This window comes from Lates calcarifer, linkage group LG20, assembly GCF_001640805.2.
Source record: "Lates calcarifer isolate ASB-BC8 linkage group LG20, TLL_Latcal_v3, whole genome shotgun sequence".
In the NCBI taxonomy this organism is placed as follows: Eukaryota; Metazoa; Chordata; class Actinopteri; family Centropomidae; genus Lates; species Lates calcarifer.
Genome location: NC_066852.1, coordinates 19,810,443 through 19,827,130, shown reverse-complemented (window position 1 = coordinate 19,827,130; position 16,688 = coordinate 19,810,443). Strand labels below are relative to the sequence as shown.

At 41.6% G+C, this 16,688-nt stretch overlaps 1 protein-coding gene across 6 annotated transcripts in view; it reads right to left on the bottom strand.

Moving 5' to 3' along the window:
• crebrf (creb3 regulatory factor) overlaps positions 1-16,688 on the bottom strand; it is a 32,779-nt gene that overhangs the window by 11,088 nt on the left and 5,003 nt on the right. For 4 of the 6 annotated variants that reach the window (XM_018691770.2, XM_018691765.2, XM_051078370.1 and 1 more), the window contains 8 exons: positions 11,739-11,993; positions 9,681-9,806; positions 6,291-6,466; positions 1,966-3,137; positions 1,639-1,836; positions 534-723; positions 358-431; positions 115-234 (listed from right to left, as the gene is read on the bottom strand). In XM_018691770.2, coding sequence (XP_018547286.1) covers positions 115-234; positions 358-431; positions 534-723; positions 1,639-1,836; positions 1,966-3,137; positions 6,291-6,466; positions 9,681-9,806; positions 11,739-11,747 — 2,065 coding nt within the window. In that variant the 5' untranslated portion in view covers positions 11,748-11,993. Of the gene's footprint in view, positions 1-114; positions 235-357; positions 432-533; positions 724-1,638; positions 1,837-1,965; positions 3,138-6,290; positions 6,467-9,680; positions 9,807-11,738; positions 11,994-13,470; positions 13,532-16,688 lie in introns of all 6 variants that reach the window. The other 2 variants (XM_018691766.2, XM_018691768.2) reach the window with 1 other exon arrangement.

The window sequence follows — 16,688 nt, the reverse complement described above, 5'->3', positions numbered from 1 at the left end:
CATCAAATGTATTTGACAGAGCGCTTTGTGATAATTTAAATCCAAACTCTTTTTATTCTAAAAATATATACATTCCCTGTCTTATTGTAACTCGTCGCCTTCTTTCATTCTCACCAAGTGTCTCCTGGATGAGCCGCTCCAGAGTGTCAGTCATGTTGGTTGGACGTGGAGAAGAGTCCTCGACTCGCGCCACAATCTCCTCTTTGATGGCATTGATCACAAACAGCAGCCGGTCTACAGGAAGACAAATTGCCAAAAATTCTCTACTACTACAATCTGCTGACAAAGCACGAATGAAAATGGATGCAGAGGTTGGTGATCTTGGTATAAAAGCTGAAACGTAATGTAACAACATACCATACTCTGTGCTGAGTCCCCAGAGCTTCACCTTGTTTGCTTCATACTGGGCCTTCTTTTTTAAACGACAAGCTCTACAAAACACAACAGATGTTAGGAACAGAAACATGACACACTGTTCTCAGATCAACTACTGCGATGAAGCTTGTTTACAACTATATATGTGGATGTTGTACCTGGACGCCAGCTTGTTCTTCTCCTTGCGGGATCGCGGTCGTGCGGTCAGCGGCAGCTCGCTGACCGGTGTCAAGTCGCTGATCACCTTGTTGAGTTTGCGGAGCTCTGTGCCGATCTGCAGCAGCTTGCGAGGATTGGGAGTCAGGTCTTCCACATCTGTACGACGTGACTTCTTCAGCATGTACTTTCCTTCATGACAAACGATGAAAAGAAGGCGTAAGAGATGTTTCAACAATGTCTCACCTCTCATCATAGTCTATGATTCCCACTCAGTCTAAACCAAACAACTAGGAAACTGCAGGTGTCATTGCCATTTCTTTGAGTTGGTTCCTTATTCTTTCAATCAATATAGTCAATATTCAATAGTCAATATTAGCTGATGTATGTTAAATAATCTGTGATCTGAATAACAAATGAACTGCTAAAACTCCTCTTCTTTCTTCCTCTCTGCATTTTGAAGTGCTCACATAGAGTGGGAGAATCCATTTGAATTTTCCACATAATGTAAATTTTTCACTCTTTCACTGCTCGCTGAATATTTCTCAGAGGATTTATACCTTTCCTTTTCTTAACAGATTTTCCAGTGTCATTTTTCCCATTTAGTCACGGTTGGTGAGACCTGTGGTGGATCTTTAACAGATCTGGGTTCGGTAATAAAGTGACAAATCACTCATAATGTGCATTGGACCAAAACTGAATTTTAAAATGCTTGAAGTGCTTTTTCTTTTCTTTTTTTTTTCAAATCTCTTCATAAATGAAAATGCAAACATGAGTCATCCTCCAACAAAATTCATTTACAAACAAAAGGACTGAATAAATATGGACATGAATGCAAGAGAAATGTTTTGCTGCTGACTAATGTGCTTTTCAATTCCCCCAGTTTTTTTAAAGGTGCCTTTTATGTGAGAAATGAGATGTGCTCCTTTTATTTATGTCATATTTCCAATGTGATCACTGAGACAATAATATCACTGAGACATGCTGTGCACAGCTGCTGTTGTGGAAAATCCAAACCATGTCTGTCCTACTGAAAGACTCTGTGCTTATAATTAATATGTGTGTGTATGTGTGTGTGTGTGTATGTGTGTGTGTGTGTTCGTATACCATGGAGAGGCCCGTTCTTCTGGTACAGGTTGCTAGGCAGCGTGTGTCTGTCCCACTCAGACGGCTTTAGCATACGTTCCTGCTTAGAGGGGGTGAGCTGCTCACTGTACTCCCAGAAGTATCGGCGCTTGCCTCTCTTCCGGCTGGAGACTCCTGCTGTCAGACCTTTAATGTCCTCCATCAGCTCCATGTCACAGCCTAATGGGGGTGGGAGAAAAAGAGGGAGTGAAGGAAATTAGAGGAACAGAGAGACGTAAAAGGAAGTAATAAATAAGAAGTAAATTTATTGGTTGCATATGTTAACCAGAAGCACGATGATGACGCTACCTGGCTCGGAGAAGGCATCGCTCATGTCATCGTCCTTGTCTGCTTCGTAGTCTTCATCCTCCTCCTCTTCCTCCTCCTCCTCATTCTCAGACAGCTCGTGCTCGCTGCCGAAGCCCTCGTCATGGTCTTCATCGTCTGGCTCAAGCCCGTCGCCTTCCTCCTCCTCCGCCTCCTCCTCGTCCTCCTCTTCCTCGTCCTCCTCCAGCTGGGAGAGGGCTCTGCCGGCCAGTCTGCTGCGGGTCAGGAACAGAGAGTAGTTGTGCTCCTCCTCCTTGCTCTTCTCTGTGCCCTCCACGACCAGGACGCCGCCGCCGCCACCGCCGCCGCTAGCACCTGCCATACTGTCGCCGCTGCTCACCAGCCCGGAGGTGCTGCCCTCCAGGGCCTGGCTCGCCTCCACTAGTTGAGGCATGGTAGCAGACCAGCCCACAGGCCCCTCTCTCCGTCCCGTCCCCTCTGCCCTCCTCTCAAAGCCTGTCAGGCTGCCGGAACCACCGGCTACAGCGCCAGGAAGTCCCACCAAGGTGGCGCTAGCAGAAGTGGAAGCCTTTTCATCTTGGGGCTGGGAGAGAGGTAGAGGCGGATCTGACCTCTCAAAATCTGTCTGGGAGGGCATATCGGGCTGAGCTTTATGCACAGCACTCACACGGACTTTAGCCTTGCGCACAAAGTCAGAGCCATGGGAAGTTGGGGCTGCCATCTTGGTTCCTCGCCCCTGGGGCTTGCTTTGAGCTTGGCCGTGGTCCTGGGTAAAACTGAGGTGGTTCTGGGTCTTGGCCATAGTCTCAGTGCTGGAGGGGACGGGTCTGGTGGCTTTTTGGGAGCCCTCAGGGAAGTCTGGGAGAAGACTGCGGGAAGGACGGGATGAGGATGTAGAGCTTGTGGAGGAACGCGCAGAGCTGGGCCCCAGTCCTTGGCCGGGGACCAGGGGTCTCTTACTGTGACAGGGAAACTGGGAGGACTGAGGCTGAGGCTGGGGGGCTGGCAGGGTCAGGTCAACAGGGGGGTAGAGCGCCTCACACACGGGCTGCGAATCCTCGCTGTTCAGCTGAGCCAGTGTCGGAGTTCGACTTATCACCTCCTCGTCCTGGTAGGGACTAGAGAAGTCATCCAGTCCGAGAAAATCCACCTCTTTGGTGCCCCAGATATCACAGCTGGCCAGCCGTGTGTATCTATAAACACAGAGACATGCAGGTCTATCAACTGTGAAAGCATTCACTGTCTAGTCATTGTATAAAACCTTTAACAGGTAAGTGTTTCCTCTTTTTGTTCTAAATCTCAATTTGTAGAAAAAACCCTGATGTCGCAAAAAAGTTCTGTTGGTATTTTAGTGAAGAGAAGATATGATAACAGCTGATGGAAACATATCTGACCTTGTTGATGCACTTGTTGATGTGCGTGAAGATTTTTCTTTACTGTTTTTTTTTTTGTTTGAAATTCACTTACATATAAAAGGAAATTATAAGAATTTACAGATGGAAATAGAGCTGCTAAGATCAGGCGATTAATCAATTAGTCAATCAACAGCAACAAAATCACTTATTTTCTCTGTTTTTTTATGACTGAAATGAACATATTTGGATATTTTATCTATTTTATTTCGACATAAAAATACATTAGCAGAGTTTGATTGATACAAGGGAACCTGATAGAGACTTGAGATTACACCTGGAAATACTTTTCTGCTGCTATTTGCTAGGGCAACATGATAGCACTGGTCATACAACATTCAATACTGCTACAAATTGATTCGAAAACAGCTTTAAAATGAATTCACATTGAACACAAATTATTATATTATTCTGGCTTGTTTTGTGTTCTGTGTATCTTTGACATCACTGTCATCTGCCATGTGAGCTCGCTGTAGCTCACTGTTGATTCTGTTTCATTTGATTTTGTTAAAGGAGTTTAAGACGTTTAAAACATCTTCCACTTGTCTTTTATCAAGATCACAGAATTTGAGATATGTGCAATTTTTTTTCAAGTTGAAAGTTACATTTTTAGTCTGTATGATTCATCTGTGCCTCAATTAACACCTCCTAGAGGAACTTTGCACCTGTTCATGTTTGTTTTTTCACCTGGAATTTTTTGCTGTCGTGGTTTTCAACTTCTGCAACAAGTGATAAAAAACTGAAGACAGTCAAACCTCGCCATATCACAAGATACAAACAGACCGCAGAGGCAAACAGAGAACTCAGAGGCCTCATTAGCTCTACATCTGGTAGTTATGCTGTTGACACCCTCACAGACACTTCCTGTATCTTAATTTGAGTACTTCCATATTCAAACTTGCCATTTTGAGCATAGGTGGGTTCTTACTGACAAGTACATAAACATGAAGTGCAGTATAAGCACTATAAAAAGGTCAAAAAGTTGAGGGCAGAATGATCAATATTTCTCAGCCTCTACAGTCACCCATCTTGGCTACATAGTGGAAGGGGAGGAACCACTGATGTATTTAAATATGAGTTGTGAAAATGGCAGCCAAGGAAGGAGGAGCTGTTGTCAGCGCAATTTTCACAGGAAACGGGGGGCACAAGCAAGAAAGTAAAACATTTAGCAAAACAGCAGCCAGTGGATATTTTGGTGAGTGACAATCGCGATGACATGCTCGGCAGTGAGTATACTGTACTGTGAGTCAGGAAACATGCTAACTGAAGTATCCAGTAACTGTCCTTTTTATGGTCAGGTGAAGAAAACCACTCTGTGGTAAAACTAATCATTCATAAAACATGAACATTTTACTGATCCAGAAACACTTTCCACAACACGTGAGTTACCAAACTGCAGCATGGAACTAGTCTGGACGAGTCGAAGTTATACAAGAATGACTCACTCATGAGCTAAAAGATACAGCAGAGACCTCAATCAACCCTGTCAGCAGCAGATTCCCCAAACTCCACAACAGCCAGCACCGTTCCACCTCAGTTTTAACAGCCTGTAGACTTCAGAGACTGTTGTCTGCCCTCAGCTGACACTCAACGTCAGAGAGGAGAGAACATAAACTATTTTGGCAGCAAAGCATCAGGATAGCTGCAGGACAGAAGGAGCATCACCTGAGATCCCAAGAGACTGCGGCAGACGGCTGCTTTGTTGTTTACTGGTCCCTCAAACCACTCCCTGCCTCCAAGCAAAACCAAAACCTGCTCCAAATCATCCGGTGTCACACTTGTGACAGACAAAGCCTCTGCGATTACCAGTCAGCGACAGTAAACTCTGCCACTATAAAAACCTTTAGGCCCCTGTCCCATCTCATGATGTTCACAGACTGACTTCTTTCTGTTTGCAGTAAAAATTAATGATTTCATATTGAGCCCTCATGATGCAGGGAATCACTGCATACAATTTCCTCTGTGCCAGAGCCCCCCCTTTATTGACTAATCGATAGAATTATTTTTCAGGCAAAAACGCCAAACACCTGCTGGTTCCAGCTTCTCAAATTTAAGAACTCACTGCTGTTCTCAGTTTTATGCTATTGTTTTTCTGGACTTTTTTGGCAGCCCTACAACAAGCTATGGGTGACTGGTATGATTCATGAACAGCAAATTGGTAAAAATATACACACCATGACTCAGGATTTCATTGCATTTTTCTGGTATATAAAAGATTTTAAATGTCTTGCAAAGAAATCCCATGAAAAGACCAAAACCAACAACATGTTAGTCCGTTTCAATAGTCACTTCCCTAACCTCTCGATGGCCCTCAGCCCCAAGCTGGTTGGTTTCAACTGAAAAACAGACTTTTTTTTATAATAATGAGTCACAAAAATGATGCTTCTTTTTAAAGTCTCAGTAATTTTCTTTAATAGCTACACACACAACTTTTTAAAAATAAAATGTCACTAAAGAAGAAGAAAATAGAGGATTTGTTGGGGACTGTTTTCAGCTGCGCATTAACACATATTTGGTGCTTTAGTGATTGTTTCCAGTAGCAGGCCTGAGCACATGGTAATGTGAATGCGAATTTGACCTGCAAAACCATTTAAGTGTCTCCCTGAAAAAATCGTAGCAAACAACAAAGACCTACAAGCTGGTTACCACCTCTGCATTTTAACTAACTGACTGTTTCTTTCTCAGAGGCAGCGCTTTGCTGCCCACTGAAAACCAAAAAGTGTTCTGGAAACTAAACACAGCCTCCTGTACTCTCACTACTCAATACCATGCTGGTTATTGCACAGTCCTTTAATTCAAATCCATTCAGCTTCAGTATATTCTCTTTTTGAGGTTGTGTGCCAATTTTTATTTCATTAAATGTGTTGTTCACTTGCTGCTGCTTTTAACTTGACTTTAAAATAAGCCACAGCACATAAATAAATAATGCAGTACCTGGTGAGGTCTTCCCAGTAGGAGTCCCACTGTTCGAACGCCGAGCTGCTGTAGACTGTCTCACACTCGCCCAAACCCATAAGCTGATCCACACAGCCCTCCACCTCCTTTCCTCCATCCCCGACCCCCACCAAGCTGTCCCCACAGGGGCTCTGCCGGTGGGTCATGTCTCTGTCCTGCGGAGAGGAAGCAAAGATGGAGGTGAGTCGAGCAGGTGGCAGATTCAAGAAGTTATATTTTAATTTTTTTTTAAATTAAGTTTAATTTTTTAAGTTTAAGTTCTAGTGTATCAGGAAGATTTTATTCACTTGTACAAGGACATTAAGATTACAAAACAAAAAGTGTTTACTCAGATACGTTAGATTCAGTGTGAGTTTACTCTTGATGTCCATTGTAAATAAACATCTATTACTCTGCATAGAATCATAGAAAAGAGATGCTTGTCCATGGAGATGTTGCAAACAGGATTTACAAATATTTGAGTCAGCATACTTTTACTGCTGCCAATTTGTCAAAGTATAAACAAATATAAGCCAAAAACAGACAGGACTAAAGCTGTCTTGAAGTTGTCTCAAGAGGTGGCCACAGCATTAGACAGTTAAGTATAATATGAGAGATTATTGGATTATTACCGGAAAACTGCATTTAAAAAAAAATGCATTAATCTGATGATGATTTAATTTGCTGGTTAGCCAAAAACAGTCATTCAGCTCTGGTTATTGTAGCGATAAACTGTTTCTCAACTGATTCCAGGAAGTATACCATATCACAATATACAGACTGAAAGAGGATTTTATTTATACAGCTCGCTCCGAGCTGCAGCCAAAGAGAACAGCACTACGTAACATTTAACCTTTCATAACCAAGAAGAGCTTTAAAATGTATTCAGGCTTTATTGCATATGGGAAAATGACAACTTGAACCTGTTGCATCTAATTTTTGGGAACACCTGTATCTCTGACCAAAAGGGGAGAATGTAAAATTCCTTCAGGAGAAGACGGTCTGGATTTGATATAATGGATTTGGCATTCCGTGTGATTTGTCTGCTATAAATATCAGGCAGAGACGGCTGCTGCTCACCAGTGATTTTACTCACTGTCTTGATAATGTTTTGCAGTTGACTCCTCTTGTTTTAAACTTAAATTCCCACACTAGCAAATCAGTGTGATGTGTGGCTCTAAAATAACACCATCAGGCATCTGTCGACATTAAAAGCATTTCACATCTCTTGCAAAATACAGCCTTTGTTGACCCTTATTGCATGTTTCCTCTAGATCTCTCTTTGTCTTTATAGGAGAGATGGGGTAGACCATGTTTATTTTACACATAGTAAAAGAGTTTACAGAAGCCAATGAGTTGACCCATATCTGTCCACAGTGTAAACTAACTGGAGGGATGAAGAAGATGACAGGTCATCCTACAACATAAATGTGTTACTATGGTGTGAGAAATTGAGAGCGCGGCAGTGAATCGCTATTGTTTAGTCTGCGGCGGGCAGTAAATTGAGGTGGACACCTGCAGCTGACAGCACGAGCGGTGACAGGTGAGCTGTCTGTCTAAAACTGCCTCACATCAGCCGCCTGTGAGCCTGGCAAATGTCATACGGCTGCTAAACAATTAGACACAGATCTCTGTTTTAAATGCGACGCCGGCAGCTGAGTTGATCGCATGCAAATGTTTATTTACAGTTTTTCAATGAAATACTAATGCACACATTTCTCACTGTTAGTGCCACTATGAATGAAACCACTGTAAAAGGTGAGGGAATTAAAAGTATCTTGACATACTGAACACGTAACTACCTTACAGACTTAGGCCTCTGTAAACAGAGATCTCGCTGTATTGCTGTTAAGATTATGACGGTTTTGCTTGTTTACACTGAACCAAACAAAACCAACATGATGCCACCCACATCAGAGGTGTGATATGTTATGCAACAGTGTCAGCGTCTGTCCTGCAGTGCCAGTTCTCCCTTTAACACAGACATCAATTCGGCTCTGAGACTACCTCCTCTGCCGGCTTTAAGATGCAACAACAACGCCATGTTTGTATCTTTTATACAGAACAACAAGTTAAAATAAAGGCTGTATATAGGGGCTATATATACGGACTGCAAAGGACGTTGCATTTTCTTCCACCCTCAGAATTTTCCGTTTATAGGCAGTTTGCTGTGAGGAAGGTCTGTTGTCATCCCTGAGGACATTTGGACATCTTATAGCAGAAGAAGCAGGAACATTAATGATGGTTTCCTTCTTGTGTCCAAGTTGTGTCCAAGCCAAAATATCTTCTGTTATGAATTCAATCCCACCTGCTTGAATTTATTTTGAAATGCTGCAAATTTTTGTAAAACTTCTGACTGTAATATTCATTTTGTGTTCGTCCTTTATTTATATGAATTTTAAGTAAAAGAAAAATTAACAAAAACAAAAATATCTCTGTGTTCTTTGAATTAGCATTCTCTCTGGTGTTCATTGGGAGCTTGCGTGCCGTGTACAATGTAACCTAATTTTCTCTCTCATTTTTTAAATATGGATGGGGATATTCGTGCCGAGCTGAGCCGTGAGCAACTGTGACCACTCAAGTGTTTTTCCATTGCTACAGCATGTGAAGGTCAAACATGTTGTTTACCTGGAGATGTGCTGAATCTCACAAACCACATTAAAAGCCTTTCATTTGCAGCTCTTCATTCATTGATTGATTGCACTATTCCTCCCAGCAATCTTTAAAAGTGATCCAACGACCAAACAACACTCTGCTGATATCCTAACTGCTTCACAATAAAAGGCTATCGCTGGTTTGCCAGTGGAGAGCTTTTAACGTGAAGTGGCAGCAGCAGGAAATGCTCAGTTAACATCAGGAGAAATTTCACACAGCTCTGATGAGGCTGACCATGATCAGTGAAAACAAATATAAAGCCGATTCCTGATGGTACAAACAGAAAGTGAGACTAAACTCAGTGAGCCTCTGTCAGGTGCTATAAAACTGCTGAGAAAGTGTGTGTTTCGCAAACTCGCCTCGATGTCTCCCACTGCTGTGTCTTCAACATTGGCCACACACAGCAAGTTGCTTTGAGGAGATTAATTTGTACAAAGATTTGTTGGGGTTTTTTTGGCTCTACATTCAAGATAAAAACAAAAGCTGAGCTGAAATCAGCTAAAGTTCAGTCCAGAGAACAGTCAGATGCTACAGTAATAAGTAAGCTTAGAGTGATTGGGTGGTTATCTTTAAACGTGGATCCTTCATTCAGACGCGACTCTGACAGCTCAGCCTGAGCAGCTGTGACTGATTTTTCAAAGAAGTCAGGCTAAAAGTATGGTTAACAAGGCTTGATGCCCGCCCGTAACATGGCCTTGGTGAGATGTGTGTGTCTGTGTGTGTGCAGCCACTCACCAGTTCGTACATGAAATCTGGGTCAGAGCTGGTGGCGAGCAGCTCAGTGCTGGTCAGGGCCTGGTCAGCAAATGAGTAGTTCTGAAAGGCGTCCCCAAAGGGAGGCTCCATCCCACTGACGCTGGGCTGCAACAGAACAAGGAAAAAACAAAAGAAAGAAAAATATAATAAACATCACTATCACCAAAAACACAAACTGATAAACCAAGTTCCTCCTTCCTCTTTCTTTGCTTTTCTCTTATTTGTTCAGTGTCACTCAAGTTCAGCTGTATTTCCCACACTGATACTGGAATCAATATTTATGGGTTTAAAATATCCAGTAACAATACATAAATCAAAAGCATTTTTTATACAGATCCTCCAGATTAAGATACAACAGAGTGTTTTAAAGTTAAAAAAAGAAAAAAACAACAACCTTGAATTAACTCATTGTGGTTGTATGCCTCCACCAACCAGTCAAGTTGCAGGGATTGTGGTCACAGACTCTTGCGTTATGGCGTTGAGTAACAGCCAGAAAAGTGTTTTAAGGAACAATGTCATGGTGAAGCTAACCTTTGACCTTTTGTATATAAAAAGTCATTACTTCACCATTTTATCCTATTAGACAAATTTTGACATAATTAGTGTATGAATTCTTGAGTTACGGCAAAAAAACATGTTTTGTGAGGCCATGGTGACCTTGACCTTTGACCTTTAACCACAAAATTCTAATCAGATCATCTTTGAGTCCAAGTGGATGTTTGTGCCAAATTTGAAGAAATTCCTGTCAGACGTTTGTGAGATCATGTTCACAAGAATGGGACAGAAAAAAAACTACCTCCTGCCATGGATGTTACCGGTAAACAAAAGAGAACATCGACCACTAGGCGCTCTCTGGTGGAGAGCACCTCTAACCTAGTTTGGCAGCTCTGGACTTGTCACTCGTCAGCTGACATATCGTCAGATATATCTGCCTGGCCAGTTCATCAGTCTAGCTCTAGTGTGTAACAAATGCAGATGCTCTAATCTCCGTCTGCTACTGAAGCAGATCAATACTTAGTTTTTAAAAGCATGTTGTCTTGTCTTTCTCTTGTAAATTTCCCAGCTGTGGGACTAACAAAGGATTATCTTATCTCTTATCTTTATTTACAGTAGACAATAGGTAGAAATAGAAAACATGAAGAATGGAGTGATAAAGGCGGGGACATGAAAAGCAACAAAAATTACCAGTCGAATTCAAACTACAGTTTTACAGAGTAGCTCAGGCCATGTTTATTAAAACTATATGGAAAGGTAGCTAAAGGAGTCAGGACAAACCAGCTGCAATCAAACATCTTGATGTACAGTATTGCTGAGCAATTGTCTTTTATGTCACTGTATCACTAGTATCTAATATGAATGATAATGTTGTTAAGAATGAGCAGAAGGGAAAGAAGAGCAGCATCATCTGAAAAAGAAAAACACCTGGGGGCCAAGATCATCTCCTCCTGAGGCTGATTGTGTAACGTTTCTATTAATTCAGCACCACAGAGAATTTAACTATCACACTCGACGCTGCCATCATTTCATACATATTCTTAAAAGGATCCAGACTTCACATATTCATTCACTCACTCACTCACTCCCTGTCAGCCCATCTGCCCCTAGCAGCTGTTTGGATGCAGCGTCTACAGACGTCACACTGAACCAGGGTCAGTCACTCGCCTCCTTCAACACTACTGAGCTGTGTTTCAAATCTATGACACCGTCTGTCTGCATCTGGCTCCTGAAAAGCTCCTTTGTTTCCATTTGTTCTTTGGATTTGCAGGTTTTTGGTTCCGTTTTTGATTACATTTGTGTCGGTCAATTCAATTTTGGATATCGAATAAAGAAATGTACTAATTCCTGTATCTGTCAAAATAAAAGTCCATATTTTAAACCTGTCAGAGTTTAATAACATTATGGTTTTTCATACTGTTTCAGACGTTTTGGTTGATTCTGAAACTATTAACAGCTGGAAATAACACCATTTCCAAGCTGTCCAGCCATGTGTAGGAGGAAACCTGTCAACCTGTGCGGCAGTGACATCGTCTTGCTTACCTGAGGCATTGCCAGGCACAGCTTAGAGCTCCAGCGGGGGGAACCTCTGGGTCTCCTGTCCAGTCCCAGTGGTGTGAGGTTGTCCGTTCAGCACAATAAATTACCGCTGAGGGAGACGATCGTAGAGTGCTGGTGGATGCAGCCTGCAAGGCTGGGGTGGGGAGGGGGGGAAGGGAGGGAAGTCAGTAATTGGGTTCAACCTGGTCTTGTCTGGTCTGTTGTGGTCTGTTGTGTGGTTCTCTGTATGCTTTAGGTCTGTGGAGAAAACAGAGAGAGCACAGAGAAGAGGTATTAGAATCAAATGAGAAGGAAATGGAGAAACAAGCCTCCAGTAACATGCAGATACATTTTAACCACAATGGCTGAGTTTGTTTGCTGTTGAACTTGAACTGTGTGACGTTAACAGGTTTACAGACAATGTAAATAAGAACTGGCACACAAAAAATAACAATAAGGATAATGCTGAATTCATTAGCCGATCAACAGAAAATTATTCTGCAATTCTGATAATCAATTAAGTGTTCAAGTATTTTTCAAGATGAAAAAAAATCACTGGTTTCTTCCAGTAAAATTTGAATATTTGCTACTTTTCTTAACGTTCTGTGAAAGTAAAGTGAATATCTTTGGGATGTAGACTGTTGATTGTACAGGAAAAAAGTTATTTAAATGTGTGGAGAATTGGACTTCTGTAATTTTCATTTGTTGCAACTCTAGAAATCAAATGATTAAGATCTAAAACATGCCAGATGCAAAACAGATGCAAACTTATTTATACAATACTTCTTCTGTGGTTAAGGATCATAAATCAGGATTATTAGCTGACATAAATTTAACCTGCAATAGCTGCAGCAATTCTGGTGCATTACGTTAATTAGGTTATTTTACTAAATTAAATTTACTCTGTGATTATTAAATGGGGAAATTAAAACTGAAACATAAAATTAAACACAATTAATTGTACAATAGTTGCCGGCAGCAGATTAAAACAATCATCATCTTGACACTCATTGAAGAAATACTTTTTTTTGTTACAAAAATCCTACACGAATGGGAGAAAAAAACTGCAAAACTCACTCATTCACTCTCAGAGAGAGAGAGAGAGAGAGAGAGAGAGAGAGAGAGAGAGAGAGAGAGATACTGCATGTTACTTTCAAACAACCATAAACTGGTGAAAGGCTGAACCATCAGAAAGCAGAACAGTTACAGAATTAACAAAGTTGGTGCCAATTTATCATTTCATTTCAGTAGAGCATATACTGCATACCTGATTTTAGAGCACACTGTAAAATCAGGTACTGGATGCCCAGGTTTAAAAGGTATGTATGTGCGTAAGTTAACAAGGCTCCTTTCTCCTCTCAGCCTTGGCAAATTCCTGTGTCACTTTCTCTTTCTTACAGATCCCTTTCATGCTTTTGAGCTGCTTCATACCGTTTCATGTTTTGCTGTTGTGCTGTATCAGCTTAAATCTTGGTGCAAACAAATTGCCACGTGGGGGCAATGAAGATCTACACAGTTTAACTGAGTATATAAGCGTATTGATTATTTATTCCACCCCTCATTTACAAAGTTATTTATGTAAAGAGTTGGTTTTCAACTCTGCAATGTACCGTGAGAGCTATTGATCCAACAAGTGAGGGTAAGTGAAAGAAACAAGTGGTTACAAAACCAGTCTGTTTCCTTTCTGTCTGCAGACAGAACAGACAGATCGTGGAGGATATAATGATGATTTCACCTGTAATGCAGGTCTGAAGGTGTGTCAGATCAGAACTGGCCAGGTGATAATTCCACAAACACTGTGGAAAAACACAGGCAGGACAGGAGACAGTGTTAGCACGATTAAGCTGCAGGAGCTAACAGGCTAACACCAACATTTGCTGAGAATTATCAACCTTTTATCCAACACTATCCACAGATTTATTATCAGTGTTCGTTCACTGGCAGCCATGCAGTGTCCCTCCTTCTCTGCTGCTTGTATTATCTCACGATGCAGCTGCACAAACAAGTAAACGATCAGTGTTTCCTGAAGGAGGGGTGTGTGTGTGCCACCCTCTATTAAACAGCTCAATATTTCACAGGGAAGCTACCGCATCACCAACCCCCTCTTCACTGAAATGGGGAGTGATTTTCAGTTGCTAAATTGCTTATGGATTTTTTTTGCGACAATACAATGTGAATGAAACTGAAATTAAGCAGAAATCCCCTTTTGGTTTTTAAAAAATATCCTTTTCTCCATGTACAGGTCCTACTCAACTAACAACAGCCAGGTCTTTGTTTGTCACATAAACAGCTTCTGTATCTTTGAAGGAACACATCATGGGAAACACTGTCCCAGTGCTTCTAAAAATGCTGAACTGTTGCCTCCAGGCCTCCCTCTGTTTACTGATAACTGCTGGATGGGAGGCTGGGCCTTTTGTCTGCATCTCCACGGCTTGATTTTAAGTTAACACAGTCTCTGGCCCATGCTAGTCTATCATAATATCATTTTTCCTCTTCCCTCTGTCCCTCTTGTTCACATCTGCTTTCACAGCCTTGAGGCCTAAATATACCCGTGATGTTTTGGGGCCTGTAACGCAATGCAAGATTAGTGGGTTAGCCAGACCTCTATGAGTTTTGAGGTTTTTGGGTATCACAAAAATGGCTCACTTTAAACTGGGGTAGATGATTGTTATAGGTAACCTATGCTGCGTGGCTACTCCGTTAAGTTAAAGCGGTCAGTATACTCCATCAGAACTGCTTGTCAGATGGTCGAAGTCATTCAGAAACTTCCTCCCCTCTTTCACGCCATGATTAACCAGCTGCGTTGAGGTGGACCATAAAATAATTCCCACACATATTCATATCCTTAGTCTTACTTTTGGATATTATTTATACTGTTGTACTGACTCAAGGTTAAGTGGGAAAACCCAGAGTTAACAGTTTCATGATACTGATTTTCCTCGGTCACTGATACTAGGTGACTCAAAAGGAGCCTAATTGAGTTGAACTTGCTTTGTGATACAGGACACAGATGTTCAGAGATCAGAGAACTGGATAAGGTGAAAGGAGCTTCACAGATTGACTGTAATAAAAGGAATAAGTCCAGTTCCTGTTATTGTTATTTGTTATTATATTAGACTAATAGTGGATCTCAGACGCAAACAGAGGACTGATTCAGTTTTCAACGACTATACACAACCAATATTCAGGTTACAATGATAAAAAACAGACGAAAGCATTTATGTAATTAAGAAGGCATAACAAAAAATGAATTAATTCTAATAATAGCTGCAATTGTTTTGCTTTACTAAGTGATTAATCCCTGATCGATTTGGTGTTATTGTTGCTCTTGTTGCATGAACAGAGGTGGAGCATCTAGTAATCTCTGTCTGAATGTGTTAAAATATTTGTCTGTATTTACATGTCTTGCACAATACTCCTCTCTGTGCTATTGTTCAATCTCAACAAACAAACAACATACCAACCTAGAAAGTCCATTAACAAAGAGCCAAAGCGTACAGCAGCTCGCTGCTATCTCCCCTGTAGCTGCTGGAAGTTTCTGTGAGAATAAGCTACTGAGAAATTCCCTGCCCCCCCATCATATGTCCGTAAAGCACCAACTTTTCCAAAATCAGTTGCCTCCCGCAGTCATTCAGAGAGCATGAGATCGGTTTTGGGTCGAGCATACATCAAACGTAACTAACTTCATTTTCATTATCGCCTTCACCACATCGCTTGTTTCATTCACTACTTGTTTGTCATTCTCTCACTTTCCCACACCAACCACTGACATGCAGCACACGGTCTGCTGCTTTTGCATAGCAAATAAATGAGAATCTGCATGGAGATATGACCCATGCAGCGAACAGCTGACAAACAATCGTAAACCAATCCCACTCTTCTCTGAGGCCCAGGGTCAACATCACTTCCTCTCTCTGGGTGCTGACTGACTCAAATGAACTCCTCACCCCTGAGATCTGTCCCTGTGTATGTATGCACTTTGCATAGAGACAGGAAGTGGCAGAGTGCAGCACTAGTACAAACAGCATTTGTAAAAGCAACACCTTCTCAAACGCCAAAACACAAGCAAGTGCACAAAGTCTAGGTATATAAATATGCATGTACACACTCACTGCAACGATATATTCAGAAGCTGAGCCTCTCAAAAATACAAACTATGATTATCATCATATCTCAATGTGTACTTCCTTCCTGGGCAGCTGTGTCTGGCTTCACTTGTAGCAGAATGAGGAAACATATGGACTGAAACACAACAATAACAACTGCATTAATCCAGACTCTCTATCACAGACAGAGACAGAAAGCCTGTGTTCACAACCAAGAATCTTACAAACATGCAGAGAACGAGTCACAGCCCTTCTCACCTCTCCAGTCAAAAGCTGCACTGAATATTTTCCAGTACAGTAGCAGAGTTTAATATAATCCAACTCGCCGCTCAGTAGCTGACACAGGCTGTGATGTAGAGCCGGATATTTATGACCGAGCCTGACAGCCCCCGAAAGATTTGAGCTGAATTTTCTCTCTCAGGGTTTGGTCAGGCTTAGTTCAAAAGATGAAAACTGCTAGCAATAGATCTTTTCTTTTTAGCTCTTATACTTCTGATCTGTTTAGGGTCCCAACAGTCCAAACTATGAGCTTAGGTCATGGTTCTGTGACAAACCAAAACCCTTATACACAGAGTAATGTTCACTAAAGAACTTACAAAGCAGCATTGAGTTTACATCTCAGACGTGAATAGGAGATTTTAGCTAAGTGCCGGCTTTTGCACTTTCAGCCCAGGTAATAAAACACCCTCCTTGCTCTCAGTAATTTGATTGACTTGTGATTATGCTGTTATGATGCACTGTGGATATATCACTCTCTACTGCCGCAGCTCACATGCTGGACGTATAATCTGTCGTCTTACACATTTCACAAAATGTGTTTTTGTGTTCTTCAAAGCATCCACAGCCA